This window comes from Camelus dromedarius, chromosome 9, assembly GCF_036321535.1.
Source record: "Camelus dromedarius isolate mCamDro1 chromosome 9, mCamDro1.pat, whole genome shotgun sequence".
Taxonomy (NCBI): domain Eukaryota; kingdom Metazoa; phylum Chordata; class Mammalia; order Artiodactyla; family Camelidae; genus Camelus; species Camelus dromedarius.
In genome coordinates, this window is record NC_087444.1 from 14,065,571 (window position 1) to 14,084,832 (window position 19,262).

Genomic DNA, 19,262 nt, shown 5'->3' on the forward strand with positions numbered 1-19,262 from the left:
TGACCCCCAGCGTAAAGCAGTCATTCCAGCTCCTCTCATCCTACCTTGAATTCTCTGCCTGCGACCTATCACACCCTGATATCTTTCTTGTTATTTATTTTAATTGAATTCCATGAGAGCAGGGGCTGTGTTCTGTCTTGCTCATTATTATATTCCCAGAACCTGGAACAGTTCCTGACACATAGCAAAAACTGAGTAAATACTTGCTGAATACTGTGATGAATAAGCTAAAAGCTGAGGGCTGAAAAGAAGCCAGCCATTTAAAGAGTCTGGGGAAATAAACTCGGCAGGGGGAACTGCCAAGGAGAAGGCCCTGAGAGAACCCTGAATCTTAGTCAATTCTAGGGTCTGAGGAATGTCCTGTGTACTTGGAGGGAAGTGAGCCAGCAAGAGGGAGGAATGCGGGAGAGTGAAGAGGTGGGCAGGGCATGATGCTTTGGGCTTTATGGGCCATGGTAGGGAATTTAGATTTCATTTTAAATCAAATGAGAAGTCACTGAAGGTTTTCAAGGAGGAGAGTGACATAATCTGATCTATACCTCTTAAAAGATACTTTAAAAGATAATTCAGCTTGAGTAAGATGGACATAACTATTATCAGTGATCGAAAGTCTCAGGTGTAAGAGAAGATTTTCAAGGGGGAAATAATGATTCATTTATTCATGCTGAAGTTGGTCTACTGTACTTCCTTTGTGGCTTTCGTATCAACACCCAAAAAAGAATTTATAAGTAAGACGGGATTATAATACCTCTGAAATAGTACATCCAGCTGATTCAGTTGTTGTTTATAAGCACCTGATATTAAGGGTAGTTGTTGATAATAATGATAATAGGTACCATTTATTGAGCAGTCAGACACTATGTTAACCATTTAACAACACTTACCTCGCTGAAGTACCACAACCACCCTTACATATTAAAAGAGATTTTACTATTTTGTCTTTTACAGCTAAAGAAACTAAGGCTAAGGAGAATAAGGAAAACTCGTTCAAGGTCAATCAACCAGCAAATGGCAAAGGTGGAACTCAAATCCAGGTCCAGTTTGATGCCAAAGCTGTTATTTAACCAGTTTGCCAGACTATGCTCCCAATAAGAGAAATGTTGCTTGGATCACTGGTTATGGCCATTACTCAGAGAGAAACTGAAACTGGTGTTTTCTTAGTACATCCTTATGCCTGTAAAAAACATTTACATTTCATTTCAGTGAAGAAATATCTATTTGAGAAATAATCTAATTAAATTCATCAGATTCTTTAGCCCAGAGTGACAACAGTATTTTTGTGAAGATCAAACAGATCTATTTTTTGGTTAACTTGATGTGGAGAGAAAGTGAATGGAAATAAACTTTCCCAATGCATTTAGAATGTAGCAGCTTGAAACTGAGCAAAACTGCCACCCAATTTTCCCGGGAACCAGCGATTCTGCAGTCAACACAAGTTTGCTTTTTTAGCAGCTGGAAACGCCAGAACTGTGACATAGCCTCAAGAACTAAGGCAGCCTTGTTCAGACTTTCACACGGGTCCCTCTGTTCCTTTCACAGAGACCTCTTTTTCTTAAACATCCTGCAAATGCCGCTGGGAGATTCATTCTCCAGGCCGGGACCAAGACTTCAGGGCAGGCGGGGCTTGTTTGGGATGCCCATCTTTTAAAAGGGTCTAGGTTAGACCATCTCTGAAGGACTCTTTCTGGACAGTATTTATCGCCCCGTCCTTCAGTGTGTGAAGAAGAAACAGGAGGGCAGGAAAGCAACTCAATTCGGTGGCTGAGGACAGACCCCGGGGCAGCGGAGGACCAAGTGCCCCAGGGTCCCCCCGAGTCTGGCACGCACACGCCAGCCCGTCCTGGACAGCAGAGGCCCGTGCGGATCGCCTCGCCCCGCCCCGCCTCCCGCGCCGGCCATTGGCGAGTCCGAAAGACGCGGGGCGTCGTCCGTTTGAATGGGAGCGCCCGCAGCTGGGGCGCAGGCGCAGAGGAGGGGCGTGGCAGCGGGCGGGCGGCGCCGCAGGGCCCTTGAGTGGCGGCTGACGCGCGGCGGACACCGGGAGAGCCCAGAGCTCTGGCCCACGTGACCTCTGGGGGGCGGGGGGTGCGCGCCGGCCTCCAGCAGTGCCTCTGCCGCGGACCCGCCGCGGGGAGGAGGGGCCGCAGTCACCGGCCCGTCGCCGAGGCGGCAGCTGCTGCAGCTTCGCCGCGTCCGCCGCGCTCCCCAGACTCGCCGGCCCGTGGGGAGGTGAGTTCGGAGGGGCGTTTGTGGGCGCCCGGCGGAGGGAGGCGACGGGGAGGGGGCGTGTGTGGGGGTCGGGGGCGGGCTCTGTATCCACGGTCTGGGGGCGACCTCCTTTGTTCCGGGAGGGAGGCGGGGGGGTGGTCGCGGGGGCCGGCGTCGAGAAACCAGAAACTCGGAGTGAAGAGCAGCCCGCTCCAGTTCGAGCGCTTAGTTGCTTTCAGGTTGGAGATTTTAAAATGAGAGTAAATCTTAAGAGCTTCATTGCTTATAGCTTTTTTTTTTAATAAAAAAGTATGATAGAACACAACGACTTCTCATGTATTCTGAGTGTAAGAAACAAACAGTAGGTTAAAAATCCGAAACCCTGTGGAATTAATTAAATCCGAGGCAGATCGCGTTCGCGTGTGGTCGTGAGTTTGCTGTCTTAAAGCGGGCAGTCTTTGTCAGACACCTGCACTTACCATTTTGAAATTCATGAACTTTGAGGCACCAACTGGTCGATTTACCGTAGAAATGGGTAGTTGCTGCAGAAGGTTTTCGCAAACGTGGAATGTTAAGAAAGCCCTTTCCTGAAAACCTATAGAATATCTTCGAATAGTAACAGACAGAAAATTTGTCCTTTCCTTGTATCAGTGATAACCAGTGAGCTCATTTTAACTGGTATCATTTGAACTCGCAAAGAAAACGAGTAGGGATGGAAATTTTATTTTCCTTAATGCATAATTTAACCCTCTTGTGGAGTTAAACGAAGTAGATTCTTGGCTTTCCTTTCGGTCGGCTTGTATCGGAGTCTGGTGGCGTGTATAGGAAGCTGAATTTTCAAGCTGCCACTTTAGAAGGGTGCACAGAAGATTTGCGGCCTGATAACCACCAATGTGATTACCTGATAAATTCCACTTTTGCTTTTCTTGTCGTTATTCAAAAAGCATCTTTGGTTAATTGTCAGTAAGCAACGTTAAAAAGGGAGGATCGCTGTTGGTTGACGCGTGTGTGTGTGTGTCTGGGGTAGTCTCATACCTGCTCTTCTTTACGCATTACCATGGATTCCGTCTGGCAAACTCTTTCTCAGGCCATTATTTATAATATAAGGAGTGGAGCAGATACAATGTAAAAAGTTGTGTGTTACTGGTGTAGAGGCATTCCCTCCAAATCCTCTTTGGCTAGATAAGCAGTTTGGTTGTATTTCCTTCTGTTATTAAACCAGACAGTGTTACAAATATTAAATTTTAATATAAATCTCAGACTTGGTACTAGGCTAATTAAAGCAAAGGTGGGATTTAGTAGTTTTTTTAATGGCCTTGTTCTTAAGCATAAACTATTTCTAAGATTTACCTAAAAGATAAAAATTTGGTAATTAGTCCTCTGAAATTTTAAAATTGAAAACCTGACATAGATTAAGACTAGTATTCAAGTTGATTCTAATAGACATGTTCTTTTTTATAATAACAATAGCAATTATCATTATTACTACCATACTGAGTACTTTTGTTAAGTATCAGAGCCAGGCACTGAGGTGCTTTTTATAAATCATATCTCTAATCATCATCATGACACATGTTGGATGGATATCGTTATGCCCAAACCAGCACTGAGAATTTAACTAGCTCAAGATCGTATAACTAATAAGTCACTGTGCTGAGATTCAGACCATGGCCTGATCCCAAAGCACATGCTGAATTGCTTCAGTGTATTTGTTTAAATCTCCTCCAGTTCTTTGGATTCCATTTGTAGAGACATAATCCTACTTTTTAGATGCCTGTATGTGCTGTGCTGTTTTGTCATGAACTATGCATAGATATTTCAACCCTTCTTTCAAGACAGCTGTCTTCCTATAGTACTTTATAAATCACATAACACTTTCAGTATCCCTTTTATCATCTGTATAAAAACAGTAAAAAATTAAGAGTGAGACTTTCCTGAGTTATTTAGCTGAATATGAATATATCCTTTAGCGTAGAGCAGAAACGTATTAAAATCTGGTTTTCTCGCTGTTACAGGATTCTTTGCTGCTTCGTAGTTCTCTTCTTCTTCCCAGGCAAGAAATCCAGAAAGTTTGCTAGACATCGATTATGTGCAAAGCAATTTGCTTTGAGTTGTGAGATGAGGAAAGAAGGCTTCCTATTCAGTAGTGGTTTCTGGAGTTTTAGCAGTGACTTTCATCTGTCCTGTCCTGCCCTATATGTTGCTGCCAGTTTATCTTCCTAACACACAGATCTGACTTTGCTATTCCTTTGTTGAAAAAATTCCAAGGTTCCTCTTTATCTGAATGCAAGGCCAAGTACTGCTTCAGCCACATGCATAGAGTCCCTCACAATTTAGTGCCTTCTTAGATTTCTCTTTCCTACTCCTAACCCACCTGGGCCCACTTTCTCTGCATCCCCACCTCCTTGCTTTTGCTCAAGCCATTTCCCATGATTGGAGTGCCTTTTCTTGATTAGCCTAATAAGATTTACCCATCCTTCAAGGCTCAGTACAGATGTCCTCGCTTCCAAAAAGCTTTCCTTGGTCCTTTTTAGAGTGATTCTTCTCATGTGGTCTCATAACATTACTGAATTGAGCAGAAACATTTTTCCACAGAATGGTGATAACTTTTGGAAGGAGAAAACAGTGTATTTTCCTATGAAGGGTTCGAAATTCAAACTCTCTAGGGATTTTTTTTTTAAGGCCTTTATTATCCTTTTGCATTTGGGATTTATTTCTGCTTAAAAGTGTACTTGAAACCAGTTTTGCCATTTCAAAATTCTTCTGTTAAGATGACTGATACATTGTCATTTACTAACTCAAGAACAATGCTCAGTAGAAAGGACCAATTCTTTTCTCCTTCATTATTGTTTCCCATACATATATTAATTGATTTAAGCTGATGGCTTAAGCCAACATTGGTAGCAATAAAGGGCTGTGGGTCATATTTTCTGGTGACTTGGTGACCACTGTTTCTCAAAGTTGTGTTCTCCCCATTGCTTACTAATAAGTATTTCTCTTTTTTTTCTGACAGTAATTTCCTCATAAGATTATGTTTATTTTGAATTTACTTCTTTGAGCTCCTATTAATAACATCATGTTTATCCAATAATTTGTTTCTTTGTTAACAAAAGATTACTGATTGGAAAGGGCGAGGACTAATACATATATTTTGGTTTGAATTTTTGTGTTTTTTTTGGAAATTGGGCTTAGTGTATGTTGGTGTTTTTAGATTGCAAACATTTTCTTGTGAGCTCCTGGCCTCATAATCTGTGTAGTCATTTGGAATGTACTGGAAATATAATTGAGGTTGATTAAAATTTAGAATTTAAAAAAAAACTATCATTGTGTGTCTTTTGTAACCTTGATGTTAAAATACGGTATATATCCAATTTTATGTGTTTATAATAATTAACTAAAAATCACCTTTCTTATGTGTCTAATTGAAACTCTTCCAAAAGGTTATTAATTTTACTATTGGATTAAAAGGACAATCTTTGTTTAAAATTGTTTTATAGGAGGGAAAATCAACATTACTTGTAAACTTTGAGCTTCAGTTTGAGGAGAAATAAAACTAATATGGAGAAAAATACAAATTTTATTCTAATGAACATATGTAAGACCTTTTCCCTTTAGTTGGACATATTTATACTCTTAAAATAAGTAAGTAATCTTGTCGGAGTAGGACTTTTGTTTTATTAATTGCTTAGCAGGGGAAAAAGGTAACCAAGATTAAAGATGTTGCATAAAAGTAATCTTCCTTTTGGCCTTGAAATTTTTAAGCAACTGCTTCATCCTCTGTTGAATTATTGTAATCACTAAGGACTGTAATTTCATACCAGCAGTTTTAATGATTAGTATAGTAACGGGCATAATTCAGATTGGCTCCATGTGTAATCTAAAAACAGCCCCTTTCTGGTTTATCACCTTCCCCAGGAAAATACTCAACTTCTTTCCAATTTATCATGGGCTGCCAAACCCTAAGATACTAAGAGACTACCATGCAGTAATGATTATCTTGGTAGCGCTTTGTGAGAGAGCTTTGGAAACTCCTGTTGAACTACAAACATTCAGCATGTCTCATTGAGGTAGACTCGTGCGCTTGGTCCTTTCTCACTGTTTAACAGCAGTACTAAGATGAAGGCTTGAAATATTCAAATCTCTTTCTTCTAGATTACATTTTCTTTTAGTATTTATCTAATTTGAAATTGCATATGTGGCTTTTATTAAGTATTTTGGTTATCTAGGAAACATAGTCTTTGACGTCCTTTTAGCTTTATGTGATGGATTAAAAATATAAGTACTTTACTCTTCACCGAAAAAGGAAGTTTACCTAGAGTTGTTTAGAATGGTGAGCTGTTTGGTGTAAACATTCAAAACATGAAAAGGAATTCTTATTTTATATTGTTTTGGGGTTACACTACTCTGAAATGGTTGCATTCATTATTTTACCTTTTCAGTATCCACAGCTCCTGACCTGAAGTTCTTTCTTTCTTTCTTTCTTTTTTAAATCTGCCAAGAATAAATATGAGAGTTTAAAATTAATAGTGCCTTTACTTTGCATGTATTTGCTGGTTTTCCAAATGACCTAGGAGGATTCATTTCAAATGCACATGGGAACCCTTCTGACTGGTGTTGTGACTTTAAGATACAGATTTACTTGGAATCTGGAACCATTATTCTAATCTATCCTTTGAATTTATTCAATTTATTTAGCTGTTCCATAGTCACAAACAACTTACTAGAAGAGCTTTATAATAAAACGTGTTTAGTTAGTAGTTACATTGTTAGTTACACTTGTTTTCTAACCTAACTTGGCCTAACATTTTACAGACTTATATGTATTGTTGCAGACCTAAAGATTAAGAATAAATTAAGATATAACCTTAATTGGAGTGCATACTTTAGGATTATATATTTACTAAAGGAAAACTTTACTGATACAGTTGTTACAGAATAATCTGTAGTAAATTCTCATTTCTCCAGAATGATAGAAATTGGAGCAGTCTGCTTTACTCGGCACTATGATTGTTTATTTTATTAATTTGGGATCATGTAAAGTAATTTACATTTGGTATGTATGACAGTTATCAGTACTAAAACTATGTTCAGCACTGTAGATATAGATAGATACACACGCATATCATCTTGAGTTATCTTTAGTTCATAGTATTATGCAATAGTTTGATTATATTATTGGTTTAGAGATTGTGTTGAATAAAGAATCAGAACTTTTATGCATTGCTTTTTTCTCCCATTGCAGTGTCTCTTTAATTTTGTCACTGACATCGCAGTTTTTGACATTTATATCATTGTACTTTAAAACTTTTTTAGTTTTAAAGATGTGCAAAAATTAAGAATTATCAGTCACTCCCTCTCTCCCCACTCCATCCTTCCCCATTTATCAGATTTTGTCTGATTTCAGGTTATCTCAAGCTCAATATCTTTGTTTCTTTCAGCCATTATTTCTGAAGATAGCATTTTTACCAAGTACAAGTTTAATATGAGTATTCCATTTTTCCCTCTCTAAACTATCACTCTTGCAATCCAATTTGTCAGTCACTGCGCATTGCTCCTGTTCACCCTGTCCTCAAAACTGGAAGTCTCATAAGTTCTCTGTCCTTGCTTGACCTTTGCCTCTCATATCTAGTCAATGGGCACTGTTTTCAATTTTCTGTAAGTACTCAGCCAGATTACTTAATCAAGTACCCAGACATTTTTGGTCCTATTCTCTTGTTCTGAACACTAGTTTTCCACATTAGTCTTATATTCTGATGTCTGCCTGCCACACTAAAATCATGCTCTGAACTCTCTGTTGGACTTTACTACAGCGTCTGCTTTTTTATACTCTTATATTCTTCTATGTAAACTTCCTGGTTTTACCTTCCTACTTTTGATTTTGCATGTATTGTTCCTTATACTTGCCATATTGTTTCCACTGTATCTTTCAGGTAAAATGCAGTTAGAAATAGATGTTTGGATTAGGTGACAGGACATATTTAGTCCATCTACAAATAAATTAGTGTCTACCTACAGGTACATAATTTGGCAGAAAATAACCAGTTTACCTAGGGTAGTTACTTGAGTTTATTTTAGAAGTGGATGTGTTGGCATCTTACTTTGCTACCCCCATTAGTACTGTGATGTGTATTTGTTACTATAACCTGTACCCTGAATTCTAATATAAAATAACTTTATTTTAAGTATGTTCTTGATTCTTCCTTAATATTTATGCCAGCTCCAGTTGACAAAGGGCTACTGTATCTGACTTGAAACATTACAACTGAGAGGGATTTGGGTAATTTGAGCATTGTACCTTAGAGGAAGTTAATAGGATAAGAGAAGTTTAAAGAATTTAGATTATCTAACCTGGAGGCAAGAAAAGTAAGTTATATTTATAATCTGATAGTGTTACCAGTTTATAGATACACTAAATGAAAAAATCAGACCAAAGGTAACTGGCGCTTAAGTTGTAGTCAGGAATAGATAGTTTGGATAAATTGAAACAAAGACAAAAGAAACACAGTGGACCCTTGAATAATGTGCGGGTTAGGGGTGCTGACCTCCCGCACAATGGAAAATCCACGTATAATTTTACAGTTGGTCCCCCATATCTGTAGTTTTGCATCTGCAGATTCAACCAACATGTAGATCATGTAGTACTGTAGTACATATTTATTGAAAAAATTCCCCGCATATGTGGACTGTGGAGTTCAACCCCATTCAAGGGTCAGCTGTAGTTGTAACTGTCTATCCCCTGTTTCCCAGTCACCTAGTTTGAAGATAACTTTACTGCCAGTGGAGTAAAGCAGGGCTAGGTTTTATTGTTTACTCTGATTACATACCTTGGACAGTGTCTGGAAGTCCACCTAGGTGTGTACCGGGAGTCTGCCTATTTTGATTTCCTAATCAGATAATTAAATGTGAGGCAATCAGAGTTATGCACTAGTTGATCTTTCTGTGTGCTTTTATCAGTTTCTAGGGTATGGAAAATGATTATTGCTTTCTTTTTATCTATAGTCAGACCAAAAGATGCTGTGAGCCAACAGCTTTGTTAGCAGAGAAGTTTTTTAAAACCTGGGAGATGCTATTAAGGGTACATGTGTTCCTTGCAGATTATTATTTATTTAAGTTCTAGTGGGGACTTGAAGACTTCTTAATATTCTTTCAAACCTATAATTTCCATTCCATTTCCTGGTCCTGTCATTAAATTTTCTTATCTTAATGAACAATTCATAATTTAATATCTGTTGCAAATGTTATTAGTGTTACACTAGTAATATATAAACTATGTGTTAAATATGCAGTGGGTTTGTTAATTCCATGTGGAACATGAATGAACACATTGTTACTAAGTTGGTTAGAGAGTTTTTGTAGTGTGACTCACTGAATCAAGAATTGCTTGTTTGTTTAGTGAATAATTGTAAGATAAGAAATGCTGCTTAATTGTTAGGGAGATTGAAATTTAAGAATGACTTGAGGAGGGTACTGTTCTTTTGAAAAAAGTAAGACCATATTCTAAATTGTCCTTGGTAAAATGGTGGATAGCATTCTGTCTTGCTTGTTTTAAGTTTTTTTTTAATGGTTCTGTGTGCAGTCCTAATCAAGTAAGGTATTTTGCAGCTCCATTTATATCCATTTGTTAATTTAATTACATGCTTACATTTTAATAAGTATGAAGTTAACATTTTTTTAAGTGACTGATGAATTTTTAGATTTTATTATGATATGGCTGAAAAAATGTTTCAATTAAATTATAATTTAACTTAATTTTAAGTTAATTCTAATACCTCACCTCCTGCCCATATTATAAATAAGAACCTAAACCTCAAAGTGGTAGTGAAAGCCACTTTGGTTGACAGTTGAGTTGTTGTGTGATTTAGATGCACTTTGGAGCTGTTGCTGTGAATATCTACACTAATACCCTTAATGCTTTCTGGGGAAAAAGAGGCATGATGGAATTCTGAACAAAAGAAAAAAAGATTTGTTGGATTAATAACTGCTACCTATCTTTTCATCCTTTCTTAAGATACTACTTCCTTTGCTGGCCAAAGGAGGGGTCAAGAGGGATAATATTTTGTGTTTCTTATGTGCCAAACTGGTTGTTAACATGAAAACCTTGTTTCCTCTAGGAATCTTGTCAGGATTCCCAAGGCTGATGCTCGCCACTTCCCACTGTCCTCCTTCTGCCTGCTCTGTTCCCCACTAACCTCTGTCTAAGTGTATTTTGTGGGTGTGCATTATTCAGAGTTTGGTTTGTTTTATAGCTGAAATCCTTAAAAGGATGTTATGTGGAAGAGGAATTAGGCTTTATTGGATGGCAGCAGAAGGAAGAAATGGGTAGAAATGGAAAAATTGCTCAAAGTACGGAACAACTTTCTTGAAACTTTTTGAAAAGGATTATTCAAAATTAGGATTAGCTTCCTTATGACCTTTCTGGGAATGTTGTAATATGTGGTACTAACTGACCTGTGGGGTTGTTTATAACACTGAGATTCCCCGACTATATATATATATATATATAAAATACACACACACACACACACACACACACACACACACACACACACACACACACACACACACACACACACCTTAATCTTACCCTTACTTATCTCTCTCAACTATTACCTTAAAGGTTATATTTTATATATGATGATATGCATTTCTCTGTGATATATTTGGGTATGGATTCATTTTTATTTATCCCACTTAGGACTTAGTGTGCTTCTTCAATCTGCTAATTAATAGTCTGTCTTCAATTCTGAAAAATTCTCAGTCTTTATACTGAACATTTTGCCTTTGTTCCTCTTTCTGTTTTTCCTTCTGGTACTGTAGTTAGACCTGTGTTAAAGCCTTTCATTTTGTCTTCCTTTTCTTTAAACTGTTCTTTAGTATTTTCCATCTCTTTATCTATTTGTGTATGTCTTTATCTATTTGTGTAATTTCTTCAGATATTCTTCTAATTCACTCATTCTCTTTTTAGTTTATCTGTTGTCCTGTTTAACCAGTATATTGAGTTATTAACTACAGCATTCATAGCAATACTTCTAATAGTAGCAAAAAAAATCCAAAATATTACAGTCCAAAGGTCCATCAACAGTAGAATGAAAAATACATTTGGTATAGGACAGAATATGATACAGCAATAAAAATATGCAAATTGCAGCTGTGTGCAACAAGCAAGATGAATCTCAGAAAGAATATTGAGCAAAAACATACAAAATTAAACAATATATTATTTAAGACTATACAGACATTTGTGGCAAAGTTATAAAGACAAGCAAGGGAATAATGAACACAATTCAGTTTAGAGATCACCGTAGAGGGGAAAGGAAGGTGATGTGTTAGGCTGAGGCACCCAGGAGACTTCAAAGGCAGTGATGATGTTCTTTATTCTATCAAAGTGGGTGGTGGTATATAACTGTTTGTTGGGTCATTCTACTATACACATATTCCCTAAATTTCTTTTGTACTTACTCAGTGGAAACATTTAAAATACTTTAAAGAGTTTAAATAGAATATACATTGAGAGCAAATGAATATAAGATAATCTAATTATCAGCACAAATATCTTCTTTGAAGAAATAAATTTACAGTTAGAATTGACTTGTTCAGATGAATTATTGAATTTTCATTTTAATTGTTAATAGTAGTTTTTAAAATCAAGTATTATAATTTTGTTTTAAGATACTAATATCATACAAATTCGTCTATATTTGTTTATAATAGGAAATATTACATAAAATTACTGTATTTCAAACCGGTTTTTAAAATTAAACTACGGTTCTCCAATAAATACCATGCATTCACATTCTCAGTTAGAAGCCCTCTGAGTGGTGAGCCCCCTGAGGTTTTTCTCCCATAATTGCCATGACAGCAGTCTGTGGAGTTAGTTGTGTGATCATGTAGAGCTTGGAATTACTTTAGGTTATTCTTTGAAAGTAGGACTTCAAGCAAAGCATCTTGTATTCCTTTTGCAGAAATGTTGCTGAAGTGCTGCTGAAAGGGCCAGAGATGCAAGGATTTGGGACACATTTTGAACCTCTATGCTGTCTGACATTGACCTCCTTTCATTATTAATAAAGAAGAAGCAGGAGCTTAGGGTGTATTAACACCAACTCATTAATATACTAACCGGACAATGTTCTGCAGCAATTCTACGTTGTAAAGAACTGAATTGGCACAAAATAAAATAATTTCATATTATACTCAGCTTATAATATGACTTGATGGAGGAAAACTTGATAAGCATGAGGGAAGACCATTCTTTTCATGTTCGTTACAGGTAAGACTACTGCTTTCTTAGTGGGTAATTTTTAATCCTTATTTAAACATGTATTTAAATTAACTATGATCGTTTCAGATTTAAATTTGAAAATATTAAAAATATATCAGCCATAGTAACTTATAAACAGTGTTTTCTTTTTGTTGTGGTTGTTGTATGCTTTTATATCCTTTCTATAGGAAGATGGTAGTAGAGCCCAATTATATACTATAGTTTATTTATCAATGTTCTGTGGGAGAGTTTATGAATAGTTACTGTGTATTTTGTTACTTCTTATATAATGCAAATATAAAAATAAAATATTTCTCAGTCTTTGAAGGTAAAAGATGGAGTTTGTAATGTGGTCAGCTGGAATGAGCTGATTTTTGTGTTATATTTTTTAAATGGTGATCTTTTATAAATGAGCTTTAAAAAATGAGTATTAATGTTGGAATGAGTGAGTACTTTCTAAACATGATAAACTAATAGTTTAATATTTAGTAATAAATTATTAATGACATTTTTGGTGCATTTAGGAACAGCAAGAATACCTGCATCATCATTATTTAACATTTATTTGGAAGTTCTGGGTCATTGTACTGAAGTGTAAAATAAACAAGTATTAAAATGGAAAACCTATAATTACTAGTAAGGTGATTAGATACTAATAGACTGTTTATCAAACTTGTTATAAGTTAATATTAAATAAACATCAGAACTTGTAGCATTGAATAGTATTCAAATCTCTAATGAGTGAAGGCATTTGCTGCCAAATTTTAGATGTCTTACACACGTTTAGGGAATAGTGAGGAGATTTATTGTCCTTTGGAGCAGATGGTTCTGTTAGAGCATGGTGCCAAGGAAGTTTATATAGGTAAGCTGAGGGCATTTCCATTAAAAATTTAAGTTTCAAATAAAATAAAATGGAAGACATTCACCATAATTAAAATGATCCTTAAATAGAAATGCTCTCACTCTATCTTTTTGGGCATAGTTCTAGGAACCTGGGAGTTACTGTATGTACTTTCTTCCCTTCTCACTATTCTGTGTCCAGTGTGAGGTCTTGCCAGTTTTACCTCCTAAATTTGCTCAGATTCATCTTTCCATCTAGATCCTCCCCACCACTGCTGCAGTTCAGGCCCCTGTGGTCTTCTCTAGACTCCCTCCATTCTCCATTCTGCAGGGCTCAGTCTAAAAACCCAGTTAATCATGCAGCCTCTGCTTGACCCTGTGGGGGCTCCTAGTCGCCTGTAGGGCAGAGCCAAGCTTAACACAGTACACAAGATCTTCCATTATCTGGCCTCTCCCTATTCCTTCTTTCTTCCTTCCAGTTCTTACCTTGCACTTTGAGCTGTGGTTCCCTGTACGTGTCTCAGTGCCTTTGCTCATGCTACATCCTATGACTTGAATGCCCCTCCCACTTTCTTTGTTTAGCCAATTCTACCCAGTATCTAAGATTCAGCTCAGAAATGTTCTCCTCCTGGAAACCATTTCTAAACTCCATAGTTCAGCTGTGTGCCCTCCGTGTGTTCACATATCCTGTGCATATCTTTTTCTTAGCACCAACTTGTATTTGTCTGTCTCCTCCTCCCTTGCCACACCCTTCTTTGGCCATTAGCTCTCTTGGAGCAGCCATGATGCCCAGCATTTTGTCTGGCTCCCAGTCTACATTTGATAGAATGTCCATTGAACTTCATTGGACATAACCACCAGATGAACCTAGTAAGATGTTCATCTGTCTTGCTAAAAACATTTTCAAGAGTAGTATACTTTTTAATACTTTAAGAGCAATAGATAAGGAGGAGTGGGTTGTACCTTTGCCTATAGGAAGGTCTTCAATCCATCCTTTTGCCATGACACAGCATAGGTCAAACATGGTTATACATTGATACAGGACTTCACCAAAAGAAATTTAAAATTCTTAACTGTTTTTAGTAAGACTATTACCACACAAATCTCTGGTTCCATCAGTGCTGTTAAATCAACATTATGTATACCAATTGGTTGCAGGTAGTAGTTTCTATCCCTTGTGTTAGGAGTCATGGCCTAGTATAGGTTATTTTTCTACTCTCGTAAACAATTAGCATGTAATGTTTTATCCATCTGGTTCTTCCATTGTGGAGGTCCTCATCTATCTCTGGAGGAGTTTCTGTGGCACAACGAGTTTGTAATTTTGAAATGAAATAAATCTTCAGACACAAAGAAACCTCCTGAGAGAGATGAGAATGCTTTATGAAATATTTTGCAACTTATTTGTGAGAGTATAGAGAAATGGGGACTGGTAGTAAATGGGATTGGTTTCTAAACTTTTGAAAAGTGTATTAATGATTTTAAGTAATTATTGTTTTTTTTAAGGTATGATAGTATTGTGATTATATTTTTTGAAAATGACTCCTTATCTTTTAGAGATACAAACTAAAATACTTACCAATGAAGTCACTTGCTTTCTGGTACATACTTTGAAGAATCTGGAGTTGGAAAGTGAGGATAGAAGTAGAGACAAAACATGTATTGATAATATCATATCATGCCTTGGTAATTGTTGATATTGAAAGATGGATGTAACAGGTTCATCATTTCTGGTTTCTCTGGTTTTGCATTTCACTGAGAAATGTTCTTGTTCAGACTTACTATGAATAATCAATACTTTAAGAATTAGATTATTGCACGTAAGTTCTAAAGGAATACAATTATGTTGTTGAATTCTTAAATTTTGCTGGATAAGTATAATTGTTAGTAATAATCTTTCCGAAGACTAGTTTGCGGTAATGTGTGATGGAAAGAGCACTGGATCTGGGGACAAATACAGGATTTCATTTCTCAGCTTTGCCATCATATGATCTTAAGCGGGTCACTGAGCGTGTTTCCCCTTCTGTAATAAAACCCATCTCAGAGGGTTAGAGAATTACATTTGATATAATATATGGTAGAATTACTTTTAAAACTAAGTTACCAATCAAAATTTAAATTTAAATTAAGATCATTTTGCGCTTTCCCTTTTACAAAGTAAACTAGAATAACTGGATGTACGTGGTGAGTTGAATGGATGGAAATTGTTTGTGGGTGCTGGCTAGGACTGGTAATGGGAAAGATCCACTCCCAGTTAGAACACGTGGAAGGTGGAGCTAAGGTCTGTAATGAGAGATTCGACAGCCACAGAAATTAGAGCACACGTGAAGAGGCAGAGCACTCCTGTTTTGATCTTAAGTCCTGAATCCCATCACTTATTCTTAATTAGTATGTAAGTCATTTGAAGGGAGAGTCAGATTTGGGCAAAATTGGTATTAAATTTTAAAAAATAATGTAACATCAAGATTTAATCCTCCCTTGCTTTTGTTGATATACTATAAACACAAGAAACCAAAAATGAGGTAAAGAAAAAGTTAAGTTTAGAAGAAAAGTAAAAAGTAATAAAAATATAAAAATTAAAATAAATTGAAGTAACATGAGTTTGTGCAGAAAATGAGGAATTAAAGCTATAATGTTTAATGTGTTAACTAAAATGAAAACATTTCAGCCAAGGATAGCAGTGCTATATTTATAGTTACCAGAAACGTACTGCTTATACGATTAGATAGGCCATTAGGAAGAATAAAGGAACTTTGTATGTGGGATGTCTTTTAATGGAGAGCTATTTTCCTGGCTTGTCTTCTACTCTGTGTATGTTCCTCGTTTTCAGCCCAACTGGTTAAACAAATGAAGTAATTCTATTCTCTCACAGAGACAGAGGGGATATGAAATTACTTTCTCTGTTACTATTTAATGATCTTCTAAAAAATTTATAAACCAACCTGCCTTGACTGTTTTGCAATTAGATATATTTGAGGTGTGTTAGAATAAATTCATAAACTAGAGAATTTTGAGCTTTATTTTGGGCATTCGATACTGAAATGACTTTTCTAAGGTAGATTCTTCTGTAGGGCAGCCTCACCCCATGCCCTTCAAGGACAGCTGAGTAGCTGGTAGCGTTCCAGTTGGCTATCACTGTTTCCAATGAGAATTATGTAAAATATCTTTTAAATAATTTGTAGCTCTTATGATACCGTTCAGCCTATAACTAAATGTTGCTGGCTGCAACATCATTTGGATTGATGGTTCCATTATAATGTGTAAGTTTAAATCCAAAAGGTCAAATATTTGTGGTAAAGATATTTATTTGAAGAAGATTCTTCTTTGTTTTATATGGATATGCTGTTGTTAACTTCTAGTTTTCACATGTCTTACTTACTAATGTGTTGACAAAAAAATTAATCAATAGTCAACCTTAGAAAGAAATGGAAAATTTTATTTGAGCTAACCTGAGGATTGTAACTTGGGAGATAGTCTTTTAGAAAGCTCTGAGGACTGTTCCACCTGTTAGAGGTCAAGGCGCAGTTATGTAAGTTTTTGAGACAAAGGCTTGTACATCAGAATAACACATTGACAGTTTACATAGTCCAGCAAGGCGAGTAGTGGATTATTGTGACTCCTTATGGGACTGAGAAAGGAATGTTCTAAGGAGTTACTTTGCTGGCTCCAGGAAGAATTGCTTTTTTTTTTTTTTTTTTGGCAAGTAGGCATTCCTGTGTCTTCTTAGGGAATCTAGTTAATGTATAGTGCAAATGCACAGTGCACACCAAAGGGGAGAGGGTAGTGACTCAAACAGCAAAAAGAAACGTTAATTTTTTTGCCCTGCCTTAAAAATAACTTTGTTTCATCGATAGCCTTATCCCTCATTTCCTGGCCAGCAACCTGATTGTCCTGAACTGATGTTCTGTGTGTGACTGTCTCTCTACCTCTCCCTCAGTGAAATCATGTGCCATCATTAGTATTCCATTTGATGGTGGCATCTAATTTTTTTCACCAACATTCTGTTAATGGACATTTAAATTGTTGGTAGTTTTTTTGCTGCTGTGAACATCCTTTGAGTTTATGTACGTACAGCTTTAAGATAAATTCCTGGCAGTGAAATTGCTCAATATATAATTTTTTTACTTAATTGGTATGCTTAAATTAAGTTTTTTAATTAAAAAATAATGTATTTTGTATGTAGAAACATCTTTTCTGATTTTTCCCCCCATGATTAGTCTTAGAGATTCAGTGGCTTCAGTATTTAGACAAATAAAGACAACTAGTTCAGGTGCCTCATCTAGCAGAAGAGCCCTTTAATAAAAAGCACATTTTTACATATTAATCTTTTGCTGACTCACTTCTCTTTACATACAGAATATACCAGTAACCTCAGAAACCTTAAGCAAAAATAATCTTTTTCTTTTATGAAATCTCATCTTCAAAATACAGTTCTAAAGGGCAGTTTTCACTTGTGAGACAAAAATAGGCTTTATTAATTTGAAATGACGTATAAAGAAACATATATATAGCAATTTAAGGTTTCTAATAAACTGATTTATTTTTCCATGTGCTGTAGACCTCCCTCTCAATATCTAATTGACTTAGTCTAATGTTGAAGCAAAATGTTAAAAAGAGATTGCATTATTTTACCTTGATCCATAAAGTGAGGGTGAAGTCACTAGTCTAACCTTGAACCAACAGAAGCTTTTGGCTAAATCACTTGAATTATTTAAAAACAAAAAAAGATACCTGGATATAAAACATGAAAATTACCTGTTAGATAGATATGTATATGTGTGTATATATGTGTATGTATATATATTCCCATACATCTGCTTATTCTGAGCCCGAAGTCTGCTTTGGACCTTTGTAATTGGATCTATTAGTCTTAGTCCAGACTTTTCTTTTAGCTTCATCTGATTTATTTTCCACTTTTACAATTCCATTTTAATTTATAACTCTAAAGAACTTTGAAGTTTTATAGATTTTATAGGCCAAAAGATAGCACCTGAAGAAATATATTAATTGACCTGCTACTAAAAATACAAAAGTATAATATAATATTAGAATAAATTTAGGGTGAATGGTAGTTTAATTTACATTTCCTGTTAAGGCAGTGATTCTCAACCCTGGCTTGTCCGTTGGAATTACCTGGGGGCTTTTAAACAATGCTGAAGACCAGGTGTCATACCCCGGGGGTGGGACCCAGCACTGAGAGTTTTAAAAATCACTCCGTGTGAGCTCTGCCGTTGTGCATCCTGGGTGAAGAACCACCACTGTGGTAGAGTTGCTCAAAGCTAATTCTAGGAAGGAGAAACTCAGAGCTTCTCCAAAAATTAAAATGCCTGATGAGCTAAATCACAGTTTTCCAAAGGGTGGTACTGGTGTACCTGCTGGTGGTACATAAGGTAATTTTACTTACTTTTTTATTTTAATAGTTACGTATTTGTTTTAATGTGTGTTACAAAATAAACGTAAGTATCACATCAGACTCACAGTTTCACAGATACTGCTTTGGATGAAGCTGTATTTTTTTTATTTTAATGGCATGTGCCAATTTAAAGGAATTTTCCAAATTATAGAAGCATGTTTAAGTGAGTGTTATTTCATAGACATGGCAGAAATCACGAAAATGTTGAAGAAACAGTGGCAGCTTTGGTTAAGGGCACCTACCAGAGTTTAGGATAAGAACCTGAAGTATTGGTGCTTTTTCTCCTAGATATATTTATGGTAACTTAAATTTTTCTGGCTTTTAAAATTCAGTGACAGACTTTGAGAATTAGAATTTCTGCAAATCTTTAAATCATTGCTTTCTAACAGTTTCTTGACACTTAATTCTCTCATGGAAGTGTACCTTGTGCACCAAGATATTCTGCTCCTCTGTTTGTCTAAGGTGTAAGTGATCCTGTGGTGGTGAGAAGAGGATGAGGTAGAGATATGTGGTAGGAGGGCTCGATGGACAGTTTGAGTAGATCAC

At 36.4% G+C, this 19,262-nt stretch overlaps 1 protein-coding gene across 2 annotated transcripts in view; it reads left to right on the forward strand.

Moving 5' to 3' along the window:
• Nucleotides 1–2,087: 2,087 nt before the first annotated feature.
• The window catches only part of GPSM2 (G protein signaling modulator 2), a 47,926-nt gene continuing 30,751 nt past the window's right edge, over nt 2,088–19,262 (forward strand). Inside the window, exons 1-2 of one of the 2 annotated variants that reach the window (XM_031457723.2) lie at nt 2,088–2,229; nt 12,171–12,475. In XM_031457723.2, the coding sequence (XP_031313583.1) occupies nt 12,420–12,475 (56 nt within the window). In that variant the 5' untranslated portion in view covers nt 2,088–2,229; nt 12,171–12,419. The remainder of the gene's footprint in view (nt 2,230–12,170; nt 12,476–19,262) is intronic. The other variant, XM_031457724.2, reaches the window with a different exon arrangement.